This window comes from Eumetopias jubatus, unplaced genomic scaffold (genome assembly GCF_037043125.1).
Source record: "Eumetopias jubatus isolate StellerSeaLion01/CBP00866 unplaced genomic scaffold, mEumJub1_p1.0 scaffold_4, whole genome shotgun sequence".
In the NCBI taxonomy this organism is placed as follows: domain Eukaryota; kingdom Metazoa; phylum Chordata; class Mammalia; order Carnivora; family Otariidae; genus Eumetopias; species Eumetopias jubatus.
In genome coordinates this window covers 78769794-78786129 of record NW_028274810.1, presented here as the reverse complement: position 1 = coordinate 78786129, position 16336 = coordinate 78769794, and the positions used below count along the sequence as shown (strand labels likewise).

Below are 16336 nucleotides of genomic sequence, written 5' to 3'. Positions count from 1 at the left end.
AGCCCACGGGGGCTGGAAGGAGGATCGCGGAGTGGGAGCCAAGGCCGAAGGGGGACATGGGCCGGAGTGGAGTGCCCAAGGGACACGCAGCTGCTGCCCTGGCAGGCAGGCGGGCGGCAAGGCGGCAGCTGGGAGAGATGCTGGTAGACCCCTTCCCCGCCGACACATGCCGACACACCTACTCCCTTGCAGACTGCAGAGCTGTTCGTGTGTAAGGGTTGTGCCTCCCTGGGCAGATCCACTCTCCCTGACCCTCAGAGAGGCATGGGGAGGAGGAGAGGCAGGGGGCTGGGACAGCCATGCACAAGACTGGCAGTCAGGAGCCAAGGCCTCTACCCCGACCTGCTGGGAGCCTCTGGGCAAGTCACTCAACCTCTCTGGTTCCAGGTTTGCCCATCCATCAACGGGGAGCAAAACCCCTGCCCTGTGAAGAGGTAAAGCAGCGATGTGGAGAAAGGGCTTTGGAACCCGTGAAGAGTGGGCCCTGCTGAGATTTGTGGAGGCTCCATGCCCCCGATTCGTGTCAATCACCGCATCTGGACCACTGCTGCCGTGTGCAGCCAGAGGAGGCCAGCCACCGCCTCGTGCGGGCTTTCAGTGTGACAGCTCCTAGCAGAGGCCTCCGGAGCTGGACAGCTTCCAGCTGGTAAAAACCCTCCTTCTGCCCCTTTCTTGCTGGGTGACCTCTCGAGCCTCAGTTTCTACTTTCCTGTAAAGTTGGGAGATCATACCTCCCTTGGAGAGGCGTTCTGAATTTGTGGATGAGATGACGTATGCTGAATACACAGAAGACGTAAGCAGGAGGTACTTCATCCACTGAACTCTTACCTGCTGCTTCAATAAACATCAGGCACTCGACATAGTGCACACTCAGCCTAACAGTGCTATGAGGTAGCGCTGTTACTGTGGCCATTTTGTAGGTGGGAAAAGGTGGTCCAGAGAGGTTGAAGTAACTTGCCCAGGGAAGTGGAAGGATCTCGACTCTAACTCAGGCAGGCGGGCACCAGAGTCCCTGGTCTTAACTGTTGCCATGACAAGGGTGTTGATAACTTCACGGATTACCTTCTACTTTGTATGGTAGTCATTCACTCATCCAAGCATTAATGAGCACCTACTGCATGCCAGGCACTCTGTGGGCACCAGACAGGGGCAGTTGAATCGGGCACAGTCCTTGATCCTTATGTGCATGAAGGAAGACTGCCAACTGGTGAGCTTTGTATGGATCCAACTCTGCATACTGTCTCCCACCCAAGCACCTAGCTCAGAACCTGGGGCCTTGAGACCATCTGTACGTGGCTGCCAGAAGTGAATAAATGGATGCCTGAATAAGGAAATGAAAAAGTAAGAGAAGCGGATCCTGTCTAGGGCTGCAGGACAACCCACAACACATCCTGCCCTGAGCTTCCCTCCAAGACCTCTAACCTTGACCCCAAGAAGGCAATGGCATCAGTGAGAACAACATGGCATCACTAGGGAGGTGCCTTCTCTAGAGCTTTGCCTGAAAGGTCGAGCCAGGCCACAGGGCTAAGGGCCCAGAAGTCGGTCTCAGCACCCTAGATGCCCGGGATGGGATGGGTGGGCTGCCATGCCAGGGACAGGGCCTTGGGCCCATGAACGTGCCCCACCGCACCTTCCCGGCCTTCCTCCTCTGCCCTGCTCCCAGCTCCAAACAGAGGTGGAATGTGGGAGATCTGGTAGCCTCATCCTCCAGCCTCCAATGACTTTCCAAGATATAACACGACATGGAAAAGTCAGCTTGGGTATGTAGAAATCCAGAAGGGACTAGGGGAAGAAGGTGCCTGATCTCAGTCACCAGTTTCCAGAATTCCTTTCTCCCAACATGACTCCCGGCAGATGCCCAGATCTGAGCCCTGGAGCAGGAGCATGTGCAGGGGGAGCCCAGAGCTCTGCCAAGGGCAGAAAATACAGTGGGTGGGGAAGAAACAGTAGTGTGCTGGTAAATGCTTAGTAACCAGCTCTCAGTGGAGGGGAGGTTACAAACCCTAATTTGTAGTATTTTCCAACTTCTGTGGTATGAATATTCCTTCCCCCACGGCCAACTCCAAGCTATGTCTGCACTACCACTGAACGTGGATTTGGGAGCAGATGACTACAATGGGCTCTAGCAATCAGTCAGATTGAGCCAGCCCCAGCTCTCCAGTGAAGAGCTAACCTGCATCTTGGCCTTTGGTTATGCTGTTCCATCTGTGCAGAATATTCTTCCTCTCTCTCCTTGGTGAACTCCTACTGATGCTTCAAGGCCCTGTTTAAGCATCTCCCTTCCTGCCTCAAATTACCTTCCACCAACCCCTCCACACCGATGTCTCCTTCCACTGTGTGCCACGACCACGTGTCCGGGCCTGGGATGGCATACACCTGCGAAGGAGCTAGACCTGGAGGTGCGGACCACACAGGGCGGGAGCTCCTCGAGGGCGGGGCCTTTGTGCCAGTCATCATGAGACCCTCACCGGAGCCCTGGGTGCCAGATGGATGAGGGAACGCAGAAGCTTGTTGGGCTGGAGCAAGGCTGATGAGGAGGGCAGGAGCCTGTTTCAGCGCCAGGAAGTCAGTGCCCCAGAACTGGGCTGGGTGGAAGAGTCCACCCAGGGCCCCAGGGAAGTGCTAGAATGTCTGCTCCAGGGCAGGGTGGCTGTGTGTGGGTGCCCCTTTGGCACAGGGATCTCTTTATTCTGCTGATTTCAGGCCACAACTAATTATCCTAATGGGTTTAAATGGCCCTAAATGTTCTCTGAGTTTGGACAGGACCTGTCTGGAGCCTGCAGGTGGGCTGGCCCAGCTGACAGTGAGTGGGCAGACTTCAGCACGGATGCTGCAGGAATCCAAAGCAGCATTTCCTATTGTTGCGTGAGGACTGAGACATCCATGGGGAAGCGTGTGAGCTGGGAGCCGAGGGTCATCTTAATAAGAGCAGCTAATACTTGCATCGTTCTTCACACAATCAGGCACTGCTCTCAGCATTTTACTTTCTGAGCTCATAATTCTAGGAGGTAGAAGCTATTATCGCACCCATTTTGCAGACGAAGAGACTGAGGCAGGGAGGTTAATGACTGGCTAGTCATCAGAGGGGCTTGTGTCAACACAGGCAGGTCTAGACTCACTGCCCTGAGTCACAACTCGAGGGCATTTCTCAACATGGGCAGGCCACGAAGATGTCTCTGGGCCCTTGCCTGGGGCCATACCTAGAGCCTTAGGAAGCAAGGCCAGCCTGAGTCTCCTCTAGCTGCCACAATGGTCCCCACCTGGCTGACCTTGTTCTGAGGGGACCCCACCCTGACCTGTGCCAGGACCCAGAGGTACGTTACCAGCGTGGTGAAGATGAAGTGGTAGTATTCGGTCATCATGCCCATGGCCATGGCCTGCGGGAGAGCAGAGCATCAGCAGTCCGCAGGGGGTACCCGAGAAGCCCCCTCCCCATCCGCACCCCAGCGGGGAGGACCAGACTGGCAGGGGTTTGGAGGAGGTAGGCCACTTGGAGTTGGGATGTCCTCGAGACCACCTCCCCGAAGTAACAATGACTGGCTAGCAGACAGCAGTGTGTTTTGCACTGGAGTGTGCAGCCAAGTCACCCGGGACAGATTCAAATGCAGAATCTTGGGGCGCCTGGGTGGCTCAGTCAGTTAGGCACCTGCCTTTGGCTCAGATCGGGATCCTGGGGTCCTGGGATCGAGGCCCCGCATTGGGGTCCCCACTCAGCAGAGTCTGCTTGTCCCTCTCCCTCTGCCCCTCCCCCTGCTGTGCTCTCTCTCTCTCTCTCTCTCAAATAAATAAATAAATAAAATCTTCAAAAAAAATGCAGAATCTTGGGCCATACTCTGCATGCAAAGATTCCAAATTCCGCAGGCCCAGGCTGGGCCCAGTCGTCTGGCTTTTCCGTGAGCATCTCCGGGCCTGCCACACTTAGAGAAATGCTGTTGGAGTTAGCCCCAGACTACCTTCTGTCCTGGCTCCAGAGAGAGGTGTGCGGAAGCCCAGCCCTCCCCAGCCCAGCCAGGCCCGAGGAGGAGAGGCTTCGCTCGGGCTGAACCTCCCTGTAGGGTGGAGACATCCCAGCTTCCCTGGTCCAGCTGACCACCAGGCAGGCCGCTAGGCTGCTATGCGATTATTACTATGTAATTACTATGATGATACATTATGCTGTGTATCATCACGAAGCCTGCATTACCTTCATTTACGTATTTTATTAGAAACCTATAATCTATAATATTAACGACCATAACGCACTTTCTACAGAGTTCTTCAGAATGCCGGGGCCCCTAAGTGCTCTGGAGGAAAAATATCCCAGGGTCAGGTACACTTGGAAAGCGCCGTTCATTCTCTCGCCCTCTTAGAGATTCACAGCCCACATCAGCAAGTTCGAGGCTCAGACCAGGCCTCCGTCAGCAGCCGCGATCACCCTTCCGGAGTTCGGTGTTCAGTGGAGCATACCGTCTCCAGCTTTAAGTCTGTATGTTTTCAAGTCAGGCAGATGTGGGAGTAAATTCTCTCTTTCTGGCTGGATGACCTCGGGCCCCTTCCTTTCCCTGTGAGCCTGTTTCCTCACCTGTAAACTGGGCATGATAGCCATTGCCACCTGCCTGGGGGGGCGCTAAGTGAGGGGTTTCAGGTACCTGGCACACGGTCACTCCTCAGTGTGACCAGCCAGGGTTGTGGCCGTCTCTGTTACTCTGTTACCCGTGCCAGGAAGAAAAGGGAAGCACTAAGTGCTGGCCATCGCCGAGGGAGGAGGGGTGAGGGGTCTCTGGGGAGCGTAAGTCTCCTCCACAGTGACACCGCAGATGCCCCACACCCAGTGCCGGACACTGGGCTACACTCTCTCCTTGCCTCATCTCAACAGAATCCTCTGCCACCGGCTAAGGTAGGGATCACTGGCTGCAGCTACAGAGGAGGGGGTGACACGGGGGCTCCTTGATCTTGGGCGCACAACACCCAAGGGCAGAAGCGAGGGTCAAACCCCAAGCGAGCTCTTTAACCTCCTGGGGATGAGGGAGCCTGGGGAAAGACACTGGCTCCCAGGCCGCCTGGGCACCCCTTGCAGGGCCTGACTGGGGGGTGGGACTTGGGAACTCCCTAGCCCCCCCGGGACTTGAACACTCCTATCCCGGCTCGGCATCTAGCCCCCTGCACTGCCTGTGTCTCCTCCCCACCACCTGCATCTTGCAAGGCCATGACTTAGAGCTCCACAGAAGGCCTCGTTCAATCACCAGGGATGCTTTCTGGGACCATATAATTGCCTTTTACACAAAGCACTGGCTCAAATGTGAATGGTTTGGGTTTCAGCTGTGGCACCCTCCACGGAGGTTGTGGGCGATTTTGCTGTTTATTTCTTAGGTAGCTGGCAGAGACGGCTCTTGTCCCTAGCATGCCACACTGGGCTGTGTTTGGAAAGGAACAGAGGCCCATCCAGGACCGAGAGGCATTTCCCTCCCCCACAGTCGCTGCAGAGTCGAGCAGATGGTGTGGGGAACTTCAATAAACCTCCTAGTAGTCGGAGAGTAACAGCAAGTGCTGCGGGCTATGGGGAACGCATCACCGGAGAGGCAGTGAGGCCCCCCTGAGCCTGTTCCTGCCACCCCGAGGCCTCCCAGCACTTCCCGCAATGTTCTGTCCTGTGCGGCTTCGGGCCCCTCTCGGCAGCCCCTGCCTCCCACCCACAGCCTCAGCACTGATGCAACAGCCTCCCGGCGCCAGGCTCCGCTCAGTCCGGGCATCACCCCACCCTCGCGCTGGCTCAGACCTTGAAGACCACACTGGGTCCATTCTGCGGGGTGCCGAAACAGCCAGACCGAAGCAGAGCTGGGTTCCACCTGAGCTCTGGCCACCTCCTGGCCATGGGTGCGGGGCAGGGGGAGAGGGCAGGCAGATCCCGCCCATCCCTTCCATCGCCCCATCCCCTGGGCTGGCCACCACTCACGCACCTGCTTGAGGATCTGGGCGGCCATGGTGTGGCTACAGTCGAAGATGATGCGGAATTCCCGGCCCCGCTTCATCTCTTTGAGCAGGGGGCGTGAGTCGTCGGAGTCAAGGGGGAGCTGTCGGATCTTTAGGCGGATGTTGTACCTCGACGGGGCCATGATGAGCTCCTGCAGTCGGATGAGCCCTGGGAGGCCCCGGGGTACAAGAGACACACGTGTGCACACAGGTAAATACAGCTGTCGGCCTCCACGGGCTCGGGTGTGCACATAGGCCTGTGGCCGCAGGTCTGCGTGCACCCACAGACACAGATGCATGGCCCATGGAGCTCTGTGCAGGTGCGTGGACACAGCCACGTGGGTCCAGACACGGGCGCCAGGACGCTCGGGTACAGCCGTGTGCACCAGGCTGTACACACCTGCAACCACCCATGGATTTGTATGCCCATACAAACACATATTTATAGGGGCATGCATGCTGATGCGGACACAAGCCTGGGCTTCGTTCCACATGTAAACCAAGGCCTGTGCACGCAAAGACACATATACACACATACAGATTCAACAGTAGGCACAGACAGCAAATTCCCACTGACCACACACCTACGCACTCCCCTCTACACTAGAACGCATTTACAGATTTATGGAGCCCAAACCAGAGGGCACCCCTCTTCATCACCCCACCTGTGACATTGGGAAGCAGGGCACCTGCCTCCAGGATGTGGGCACAAGTGAAGGCTCCGAGGCTCAGCTGTACCAACTGCTGGACCGTGTAAGACAAAGTGGAACTGTGCCTCCAACCCAAGGGCAGGTTGCCTCAGTAAACCTGACTGATTTTTCCAGGCTCCGGGCAACCACCTCCTCCATGAAGCCTACCCCTACTGCTCTGTCTAAACAAGACACCCCTCCCCCCACCTAGAGTGGCCTCCTCCCTCAGCACTAGCCTCCTCTGGCCTTGTCTCACTCCCTCGTCCCGCCATGGGCTCCTTAACCTCATGGGCTGGATCCCCACAGCCCCTAGCACGGGGCCTGGCACTTAGGTGATGCACAACACAAATCTCCATAATTGAAATGACTTACTGTTTTTTTTTCTCCCCACACTGAAAAATCCATCCTCCACCTTGGCATTTTGCAAAACCACTTAATCTGGGGACTTCCAGGGAAAACTGAATGTCACTTCCTGGAGACAAATGGCTTACTTAGGTCTAATTAAGTTCATTTCCGTCGCTATTTCAAGGTCCATTCTTGCTGAGTCCCCTCTGTTTAGCCTGGGAGCAAGACTGCTTGCTGCCCTCGATACCCCTCCCCACTCAGGGAGGGGCTGAGCCAGCAGGGGCCAGGGTCCCCCTGGGCTGCCCACCCACACTCAGGGCTCAGGGTCTGTGTCCTCACTACACTGTCCACTCAGCCATGCTCCATTGCCCCACAAAGAGCACTCTGCTTCTCCTTTGGGGAGAAACTCCTCCCCCATACTCAAACCGTGTGACTTGGGAGGGGTCCATCCCCAGCTCTCGGGGCACAGCATGTGGCCCCAGCCTGGCCAATCAGCACCCACATTCCTCTAGGCATAGGGATAGGCTCAGAGCTGGGTAGGTGACGCCAGTTGGTCCTATAAGATGACTTCCAAAAATGGTGCCAGAGCATCGGGTAAGAGATACACCCTTTTCCACTTACCTCCAAATAGGGAGGGAGCAAATCTAGGCATCACCACCTAGAACCAGAGAAGGATTCCAACACGGCAGAAGTCAGGACAAATCAGTCCGAATGATACCCATTTGAGCCTCTGGATCAAACAGTACCTGAAGCTAAAATGACTCTTAAACTTGCCAGTAAAGGCAGCCAATCAAATCCACTCTCCCGCCCCCCTTTTTTGGTTAAGGCAGTTTGCTCTGGATCAAAGCTTGCAATCAACTACTGTCGTGTCCCCTATCTGGACAAAGTCCCCCCACACAGACCGCCTACTTTGAGTGCCTTCCAACAGAGCCTCTGGGCTTCCAAAGCCATTTCTAATACAAATGCCTGGATCTGTTCGACTTCTCCTTCCCATTCTGGGGGGCTGGACATCAGGAAAGCCATCTGGTGTACATCATTCCCCTCTGCTGAGGAGGACAGAGATATATCCCTGTGACCTAAGCCTCCCAAGGAGCTCCCAAACAGGCTTTGCCATGGCCACCGGCATCAGGATCCCCCAGCCCCCTGGAAGGTCTCAGACCCAGGTGTATGGGCTGGCAAAGGGCTCTGGAGTCCGGGAGTGGTCTGGATCTAACAGGGGCCGCAGTGCTTCCCCATACCAGACTTGACAGGGAGGAGGAAGGGGCCATCAGCTGACCAGCGCAGGGGAGAGAAGGGCCACAACTTCTTCTGGAACACACACCAGCCTTACCCTCCATCCCCAACTCACCCCAGAAATTCTTAGTTGGGCTGAGTGATGCTGCCCACTCACACTTGTTAGCCTGGGAGGCTCCCCGCCTTCACTTTGCTCCCACTTGCTCAGTGTTCAGAGTCTTGTGTGGCATCAGCAGGCACGTGAGCTTTGGGATCCAGGACGTGAGGACAGGGGGACAGCCTGCACACTGGAGCACAAGGCTATGAGTCTTCTTGTCAGCCAAGTGCATTGCCCCGTGTAATACACAGTGACCCACATTTTCCAGCAGGAAATGTCAGACCTCCTCCTCATCAGTGTACTCCCAAAGGAGACCAGAGGCTCGTCTCAGCCCACCCCAGCAGAGGACAAGGCTCTTGGCTTGCCCGAAATGAGCCTTCCTTCCTGGCTGCTTCCCTAATCAATCTCTCTCAAAATATCTGCAGTGAATCATGGTTTTTAGAATCACGCTTTTCACTTACAAAGCACTTCTGCATTCATCACCCTATTTAAAATCTCCCTGTCCTAGAAGGCATGTAGACTAGGGGCTTTTGTTCCAATGTACGGACAAAGAAACTGAGGCCCACAGAGGTTAAGTGACCACCTCAAGGTTCGGCGGCACGCTAGCTGTGGGATCAAGATTCGAGACCCAACCTGCTGGCTCTTAGGCTGCAACCCTTTTCTCCATCTCAGCTTTTTCTAAGACCTTTCCTTTCACTCTTGACATGAGTTGGCCTTTGTGTGCAGATTAGGTTACGAAGGTGACCACTTGTCAAAGGTCACAGGGCAAACACTGCTGGTTCCTAAAATATAATCCTTTGCAACATTCTCTAACTGATGATCCGGCATCCTGAAATCATGTGCCAAACTAATGGCCCAAGTTGTTTACGTTCCTATTATTCCTGTGTTTTGGTGGATACACAAAATCATAGTATAAGCCCTCCAACCAAACCTCCAATCAAACCGCAACATCTGTGATTTGCTTCCTGCCCCACAGAGGACAGCCCCACCTAACAAATCCCACCTACCCTCATCTGGGCCGTTTTATGGTCATGAAGTAACTGAAGGCTCTAGTACAAAAAAAGCTCTTGCCCATGCTTTCCTCGGGCTCCTGTCTCGTGACTAACCCTGGTGCTTCTCCATGAGGCTGTGGCCCCTCCTGATTCTAGGGCACTGTAACAACTCTCAATGGCACTGACCCCTCCGTGTCCTCATGCGGTCACCCTTGCCTGTGGGATCCCAAGAACACTTAAAAAGAGTTCTCTCTGCAGTCGATTGCAGGGATGACCTGAATTCTTCGCCCCACCCCGTAGCTCACCCTTTGCTATGTAACTTCGCAGTGACCTCCAGCTGTGGGCAGGTGACCTGCCCCACTCAGGACACTGGGCTCCAGCACGTAACCTGTGTTGGCCAATGGTGCATCAGCAGGTGTGTCACAATTAGACAGTGGAAACGGAAGTGCACCCTGGGTCTCTTCTTCTGCACCTCTGCCATTGTCACGACAACGTGCCTGGGCTAGCCTGCTGGTGCCAGTCATCTCCACCAACCGTCAAATGACCCCCGGGCAGGTGAGCGATCCAGCTGAGACCAGAACCACCGCCTGGCCAAGCTCAGCCAATCAGTGAAGCCCACAGACTTGTGAGCTAAACATATGCGTAGGATTTGAAGCCACTAAGTTTTGGGGGGTGGCCGGTGACACAGCATCAACGCAGAAGTATTATAGAGACCGGTGTGCCCCCTTCTAATGTGCTAAGAGAACCATGATTTTGTTCGAGTGGCCTGGTGCCAGTCCCCAGAGCTGACTGGTGATTGGTTAAGAGCCAGTCAGGGGCGCTCCCTTTCCTATCTGACTATGCTTGGGGTAGTAGGCACGGACTCAGTTTGCTGTCCAGGACGGTCTGCTGGAAGGTTTCTAGACAAATTTTCCTCCTTGCTAAGAGGCAGGAGTCACATCAGGAAAAATCTCTTTGGCTCCTGCCTCTTTCCTTCTATTTCCTAGGGTGTCGGCATGTGAGGATGGGCTGCTCGGAGCTGTAGCAGCTCTATTCTGACCGGGAGAGAGAAAACCAGGAGAACTGCAGGGGTACTGACCCAGTGCCCCGGCCTCTGTTGAGCTGCTAAGCCAGCCCTGGAAAGGCCCTTCTCCAGCCTTCTTGCCCATCAGAGAACGAAGTGCCTATTGCTCGAGTCAGTGGGAACTGGGTTGTCTTTGACCCCAGCCAGCACATCCAAATGCACGCAGCCCCTGAAGCCCACTATGAAGTGCTTCCCACTCGGGGGGGGGGGAGGTTTGAGGACTCACTAGTTGTCCCTTTGAACTAGCCTGCTTCTGGGAGTACACCTCTGACCACCCACCAGTCCTCATCAAAGTCATCTCACTATTTGGCTGACTCCAGCCCTGAATTCCCACTACCCAGTGTGTTCTTGACCAAACTGGCTCCATCCCGGACTCCCCTGTGTTTATAAATGTAATTGAACCGAATTGAAAATCAAGTTGAATTAAACTCTAATTAAATCCTGGAAGAAAGGGTGCTCTGGGCATGGTAAGGGTGAAGAAATGAAGACGGGATGCCCTCTCTTCTGAGAAGCTAATCATGCTGGGGGAGAGTGCGTGCCCACCCAGAGGCGACTGGGCATGCCAGGCCACCCGAGCCAATAATCGAGGGACTCGCTCGTATGGTTAGGGCGAAGGCACTGGAGAGCAGGGAGCTCCAGAAGGTAGCATCAGCTCTGAGCAGCCTCATGCACCCTCTGCAAAGCCTCTGCCCCGACCCCCTCCAGTCCGGAGGCCCCAGGACCGCGGAGCCATGGTCCGCACCAGAGTCTCTTCTGACTGTTCTGTGTCCAGCTACACACTCTCACATCCAGTTCTTCCCTTCCATCCTGGCCCCGAGTTCTCTTCCAGGCAGCCCCTCAAATCCCAGCCTCCTCTGTCCCTGCCTGCATCAAGGCAGCCGCCCCCGAGTGTCTCCTCTCCCTGCGCGATGCCGTCACCACCACCTTCGGCAACTCAGCTTTCATTATTCCACTTCTTTGCTCAACACTCCATGGGCCTTGGCTGCTTCCAAGATCAAGCGTGAACTCTGAAGCCAGACAGCGGAGCCCTCACGCAGCCTGATACGCTCTGTTCATCTGACCTTTTCCTCCCACCTTCCGAACTTGAATCTTCTCCCCCCACCAGGCCATGCTCTCGAGGAGGCCGCCACGCCAAGTCCCGCCTCCCCAGTTTTTGCTCACGCTGTCCCCGCGGCCGGTGCTGCCCTCAGGCTCGCTCTGTCTGTCCATCCTCGAGGCCCCGCTCACGTCTCTCTGCCTCTGTCAGTCAGCCCAGATTAGCCAAGCCCGCAGCAGGGCTTCCTCTTCCCGAGTGCCTTGGCCCTGACTGTATGTACCCGGCACTTGATCCTTAGCTCCGGTGGCCTGGAATGACCAGTGACCTCTGGGTGCCTGCTCACATCCCTACGCTAGGATTCACTCCCCAAAAACGAGGGGATCGCCACATCCTCCTACTCCCTTACCAGTGCCCAGCACTCTCTTCCTGCAATATTTAATTACAATTTATTTCATCTCGATTTTTAATTCAATTCAATTCAATTCAGTTCCACAAGCGTTTAAAAACATCCAGGTTGTACCAGGCCCTGTTCTAAATCCTGGAGGCCCACAGGGCTCATGGTCTGGGCAAGGAAGCGGGCTCAAAACCACACAGTCCTCCCCAGCAGTGTCCTAACACAGATCATCTAACAGGGCTGCCAAAACGCTGACCACGACCTGGAGCGGGGTACTCATGCCCCTCACTGGCAGACACCTCATGCTGGGGGCACTGAGCTGGGGTGGGGGCCTCTGCCCGCCACGATCTCCTGTCTGGTACTGTGGGCATAGCAGGAACGCAATAGATGCTTGTAGAATCTCAAGTTAAATAGACAACTTTTCTGAGGGATTGTCTCCCTAGGATTCCCACTCCCCATTAGGAGGTAATCAAGAGCTGACATAGAATCACAGGCTGCAGAGAGCTGAAGGGCTCTTTCCAGGCTGGATGCTATAGATCTTGACTTGACACGTGGGCAGAGAAGGGCCAGATGGGTTAAGAGACTTGCCAAGGTCACTCTCTCTTAAGAGGCCAGGCTAAGAAATGTCTTGGGACTTGAGTCTTTTGAAAGAAAGAGGAAGAAGGGAAACAGCTCTGTGCTATTCAGCTAGTAAGTGTCATAGCCAGCACAGTCCCCAGCCCATGTGTCCAGAGCCTGCGCCCGTAGCCGGCTCAGAGCTGCCCACGCTTGCTGCAGACGGGAATGTGAGTCTGAGGGAGTGGGGCAGGTGTGGGCACGGCTGTGCAGGGGTGAGTGCAGGGGCTGGGGGGTTGCTGAGTGCAGACATGAGCATGCTACAGGGGGGTGGAGGTGGGAGTGTGGGGAAGGTGTGAGGTGAGCCTGAGGCTGAGCGAGAGGTGAGTGGCTGGCGTGCCCAGGGCTGCGAGGGGGTGCAGGGGCGAGGGTCCGGGGGACCTGCTAGTCTCAGGTGTGAGTGTGCACCCTCCCCCAGGGGCAGCTGAGTTGGGCGAGCACATCCTGGGGCTCTACCTCCCTCACCCCCTGCCCTCAGCCCAGCCAGGCCTGGCTACCCACCTGTACTGTCGTCATAGACCACGGTGGCCGATCGCCACTTGAGGTACTGGACCAGGTCGAGGATGGCGTGACTGAGGGAGGCGTAGTCAGGGTAGAGGTTCACATAGAAGGTGTCCTTGTTGTCCAGTGGGTGGTGTTTCCAGCGCAGCTGGATGTGGGGCACCTCCAGGGCATTGCAGATGGACTGGACGGCATTGGTGCAGGAGCCCTGTGACGGCCCGAAGATCGCCACCACGCCCAGGGCCAGCTGGTCACAGGCTGCAACGGGGGGGGGGGAGGGGAGGTGCGGGGGTCAGTGCTGGGCCTCGTCAGGCAGGCGGGGGCAAACAGCAACTGGAACCTTCTGAGGGCAGACGAATGAGGCCCCTTCGGAATCTCGGCTTCCTCCTCTAGAAGCCAGGGTTGCAACCGCCCCACATCACGGATCATAGGAAGGTCGAGCGAGATCACGCGTATAAGACCCTCAGCACTGCCCGTGAAACAGAGATGGGGATTACTTTTGATGCTGTCATCACTGTGCTGAGCACCCCCAGTTCTGGACCCAACCCTGTTCTGGGCGGTGGGGGTGGGGGGTAAGGCTGAGAAACAGGTAGGATGAAACACCTCCCCCGTGGCGACTGTGAAACCTCCAGCCGCACCCTGTTCCCCAAAGTTCAAGGTGCTCATCTCCCCTCTCGATGGACACCACCACATGCATGCCCAAGATGCATCTCAGACCGAACGTGGCCCAAACACAACCCCCTCTCCTCCTCCAGCCTCCCCTCCTCAGTAAACCAGCTCCACCATCCCAGGGCTTAGGTCCCGAACCCTGGCTTCCCCTCGACTCCTCTCATTCTCTCCTATTCCACTTCCCAATCCTGCTGCGTCACCTTTGGAATGTGCCAGAATCAGAACTTCTCGCCACTGCCACCATCCTCCTCTGCTTGCATTACTGCAGGAGCGTCCTCGCCGGCCCCAGCTTCCTCAGGGACCCTCCCTACTTTTTACCTCTCCCAACCTCAGCTGGTGACATCACTCCTTTGCTCCAAAGGCTCCAGTTTTACTCGGTCTAAAAGCCAAAGCCCTTACGGTGACAGATGAGGCCCTGCTCACTGCAGTTCCTCCCCACCCCTGTCCCACTCCTGTCTCCATCACCACCACCACTTTCCTGACTTCATCTCCCATCCTTCTCTCCCTTCCTCACAGCACTCAAGCCCCACTGGTTTCCATGATGCTCCTCAAACACGCTAAGCACACTACTGCCTCAGGGCCTTTGCACTTGCTGTCCCTTCTAGCTGATGTGCTCTTTGCTCAGGTAGCTGCATGACTCCCTCCCTCCCTTTCCTCAGGTCTCTGCATCCACGTGGTCCTCCTAAAGAAGCATCCCTTGCCCAACCCGTAATAAGAATCCCTCTCCAGCCAGACCCCCGAAACCCCAAACCTTGCTTTTTTTCTTTATTTATTAAATGACCACCAGAAGTCTTGTTCATTTGTTGACTTTCTCCTCCCACTAGAATGCAAGTTCAAGGCAGCAAGGGCTTGATCTATGTTGCTTACGGCTGTATCAACAATAAACAGTACCCGAATAGTACCTAAACGTGCTTAAAGCAGTACTTGGTCTGAGCCTCTGCTGACTGAATGAGGACTGACTCCCTGCCTTCAAACAGTTTGCATTCTTATGGGAGGCCCAGGGGCTCAAGCAGGGGCAGATGCTTCTGGGGAGGGCAAACACCGGTGGGCACAGCAGAGCTTTGAACGAGCAGCCCCAGAGCAGCTGAGTCTCAAAGGACAGCCACAGGCTCACGTAAGGATTGTGCCTGAAAGATCCTTAAAGTGGGACCTTTCAGGGGCAGTCAAGGGAAAGGCTCCCCAGGAGCTCTCGCCCTTTCTTCTGGCAACTGTCTCTGATTTTCCTTCGGGCTCCTGTCTTTTCCACCCCCAGGCCATGAGGGCTAGAGCACGTGCTTTAGACACTGGCCTCTGTCAGGCCCCAGTCACTGGGTTGGAGGGTGGTTATGTGACCAGTCAGAGCCAATGGGATGCCACGAAACCTCACACTGCGAAGGTAGCACTCTCCCTCTGCAAGGAGACGTTGGGGGAGAGACGATCTGGAGGTGTGGTAGCCACCCTGTGCTCACAAACAAAGTGCAGTGCTTGTCCGGGAACGGAGTCACTATGCAGGTGAGCAGAGCCAAAGGAGAGGAAGAAATAAGATACAACCTTGGACCTTGGGTACATGAACCGAAACGTTCTCTTTTTGCTCAAGTCACTTAGGCTTTGGTGTTTTGTCACTTGCAGCCAGAGAAGCCCTAACCGATCTATCAATAAAGTGTCAGCAAACTCACCAGCCTGCGGCCACAAGAATGATGCTACGTGCACACTTCGGAACCTATGGTGCGTGTAGGAGGAGGCAAGACACAGTCCCTAAGCATCGATGGGCAGTGGATTCAGACATGTCCTGGCTGCCCCAACGGCCTCTGGGAATGACCTACTGGGCTCAGGCCACTCTTAAGATTTGCAGGGCCCCAGACCAGAGTATAAATGGAGGCCCACATACTATGTGGCTCATTATCAAATGTTGTAAGTCAAGCTAACAAACTGTTAGATAAAACGCACCCTTTCCTCCTACCCTGACAAATACCTTTCCTAACAACTGGAAAATCAGGTGGGCATGGAGACTTCCCATGCCCAGAGATGTGGGGAGGGGTGGTACCAGCTCCCACCTTGCCCCCTCTCTTTTACTGCTGGCTCTGCCCTGAACCATAAGGAGGACTGCACTCTCCATGTGGATACCCCACCCCTATGTCCGAGCTCTGTCCACACCCCTGCAAACAGCTGCCCTTTGCTCACCCCTGGAAAGGGTCTAGGAGTGTGACCCTGGCAGTCTGGCTCTCCCTCTGGAGAACAGTGCAGGGAAGAGGCTCATGCAGGCCTGGAGGTGGGCTAAGGGCCAACTGGGTAGGAAATTCAGGGTTCTAGATACTTGGAGCAAAGACTAGAAGGGCAGGGCACAGGCTTCTGCTAGGCAAGTGCCCTTAGTCCCACTGACCCTTTGTCCTGGGAGGAGACACTGACCAGAGGAGGGCAAGGGCAGCCCCCATAAAGCACAGACCCAGGGAAAGGGGCCCTCTTGCTTGGGCCAACAGTGGTACCAATGGATCCAGAGATGTAGGGTGGTTTTCAGTTGATCAGAATGGGTGGTCTTCAGGGTATTTTCTCTTCTTCATGGACATCCACCCTCTCCTCCCTTACTGCCTCCTGGGACAAGGAGGAATTATAGACAGTGTTGTCCCTGAACTTTGTACTTCCCTCAAGAACACGAGAGAATGCCATTTGTGGCCTGGGTGAAAGATACAGCACTCTGGGGTGGGGTGGGGGAGCTAGTTGTTGTCAGGAGTCTGCTGGAACCACCTGGAACATGGGACAGGGCAGCTGTGGATGGG

At 55.6% G+C, this 16336-nt stretch overlaps 1 protein-coding gene across 1 annotated transcript in view; it reads right to left on the bottom strand.

Moving 5' to 3' along the window:
* Positions 1 to 16336, bottom strand: part of GRIK3 (glutamate ionotropic receptor kainate type subunit 3) — a 213568-nt gene that overhangs the window by 60713 nt on the left and 136519 nt on the right. Inside the window, exons 3-5 of the mRNA XM_028113913.1 lie at positions 12915 to 13172; positions 5937 to 6118; positions 3324 to 3377 (exon numbers count right to left, since the gene is read on the bottom strand). Coding sequence (XP_027969714.1) covers positions 3324 to 3377; positions 5937 to 6118; positions 12915 to 13172 — 494 coding nt within the window. The remainder of the gene's footprint in view (positions 1 to 3323; positions 3378 to 5936; positions 6119 to 12914; positions 13173 to 16336) is intronic.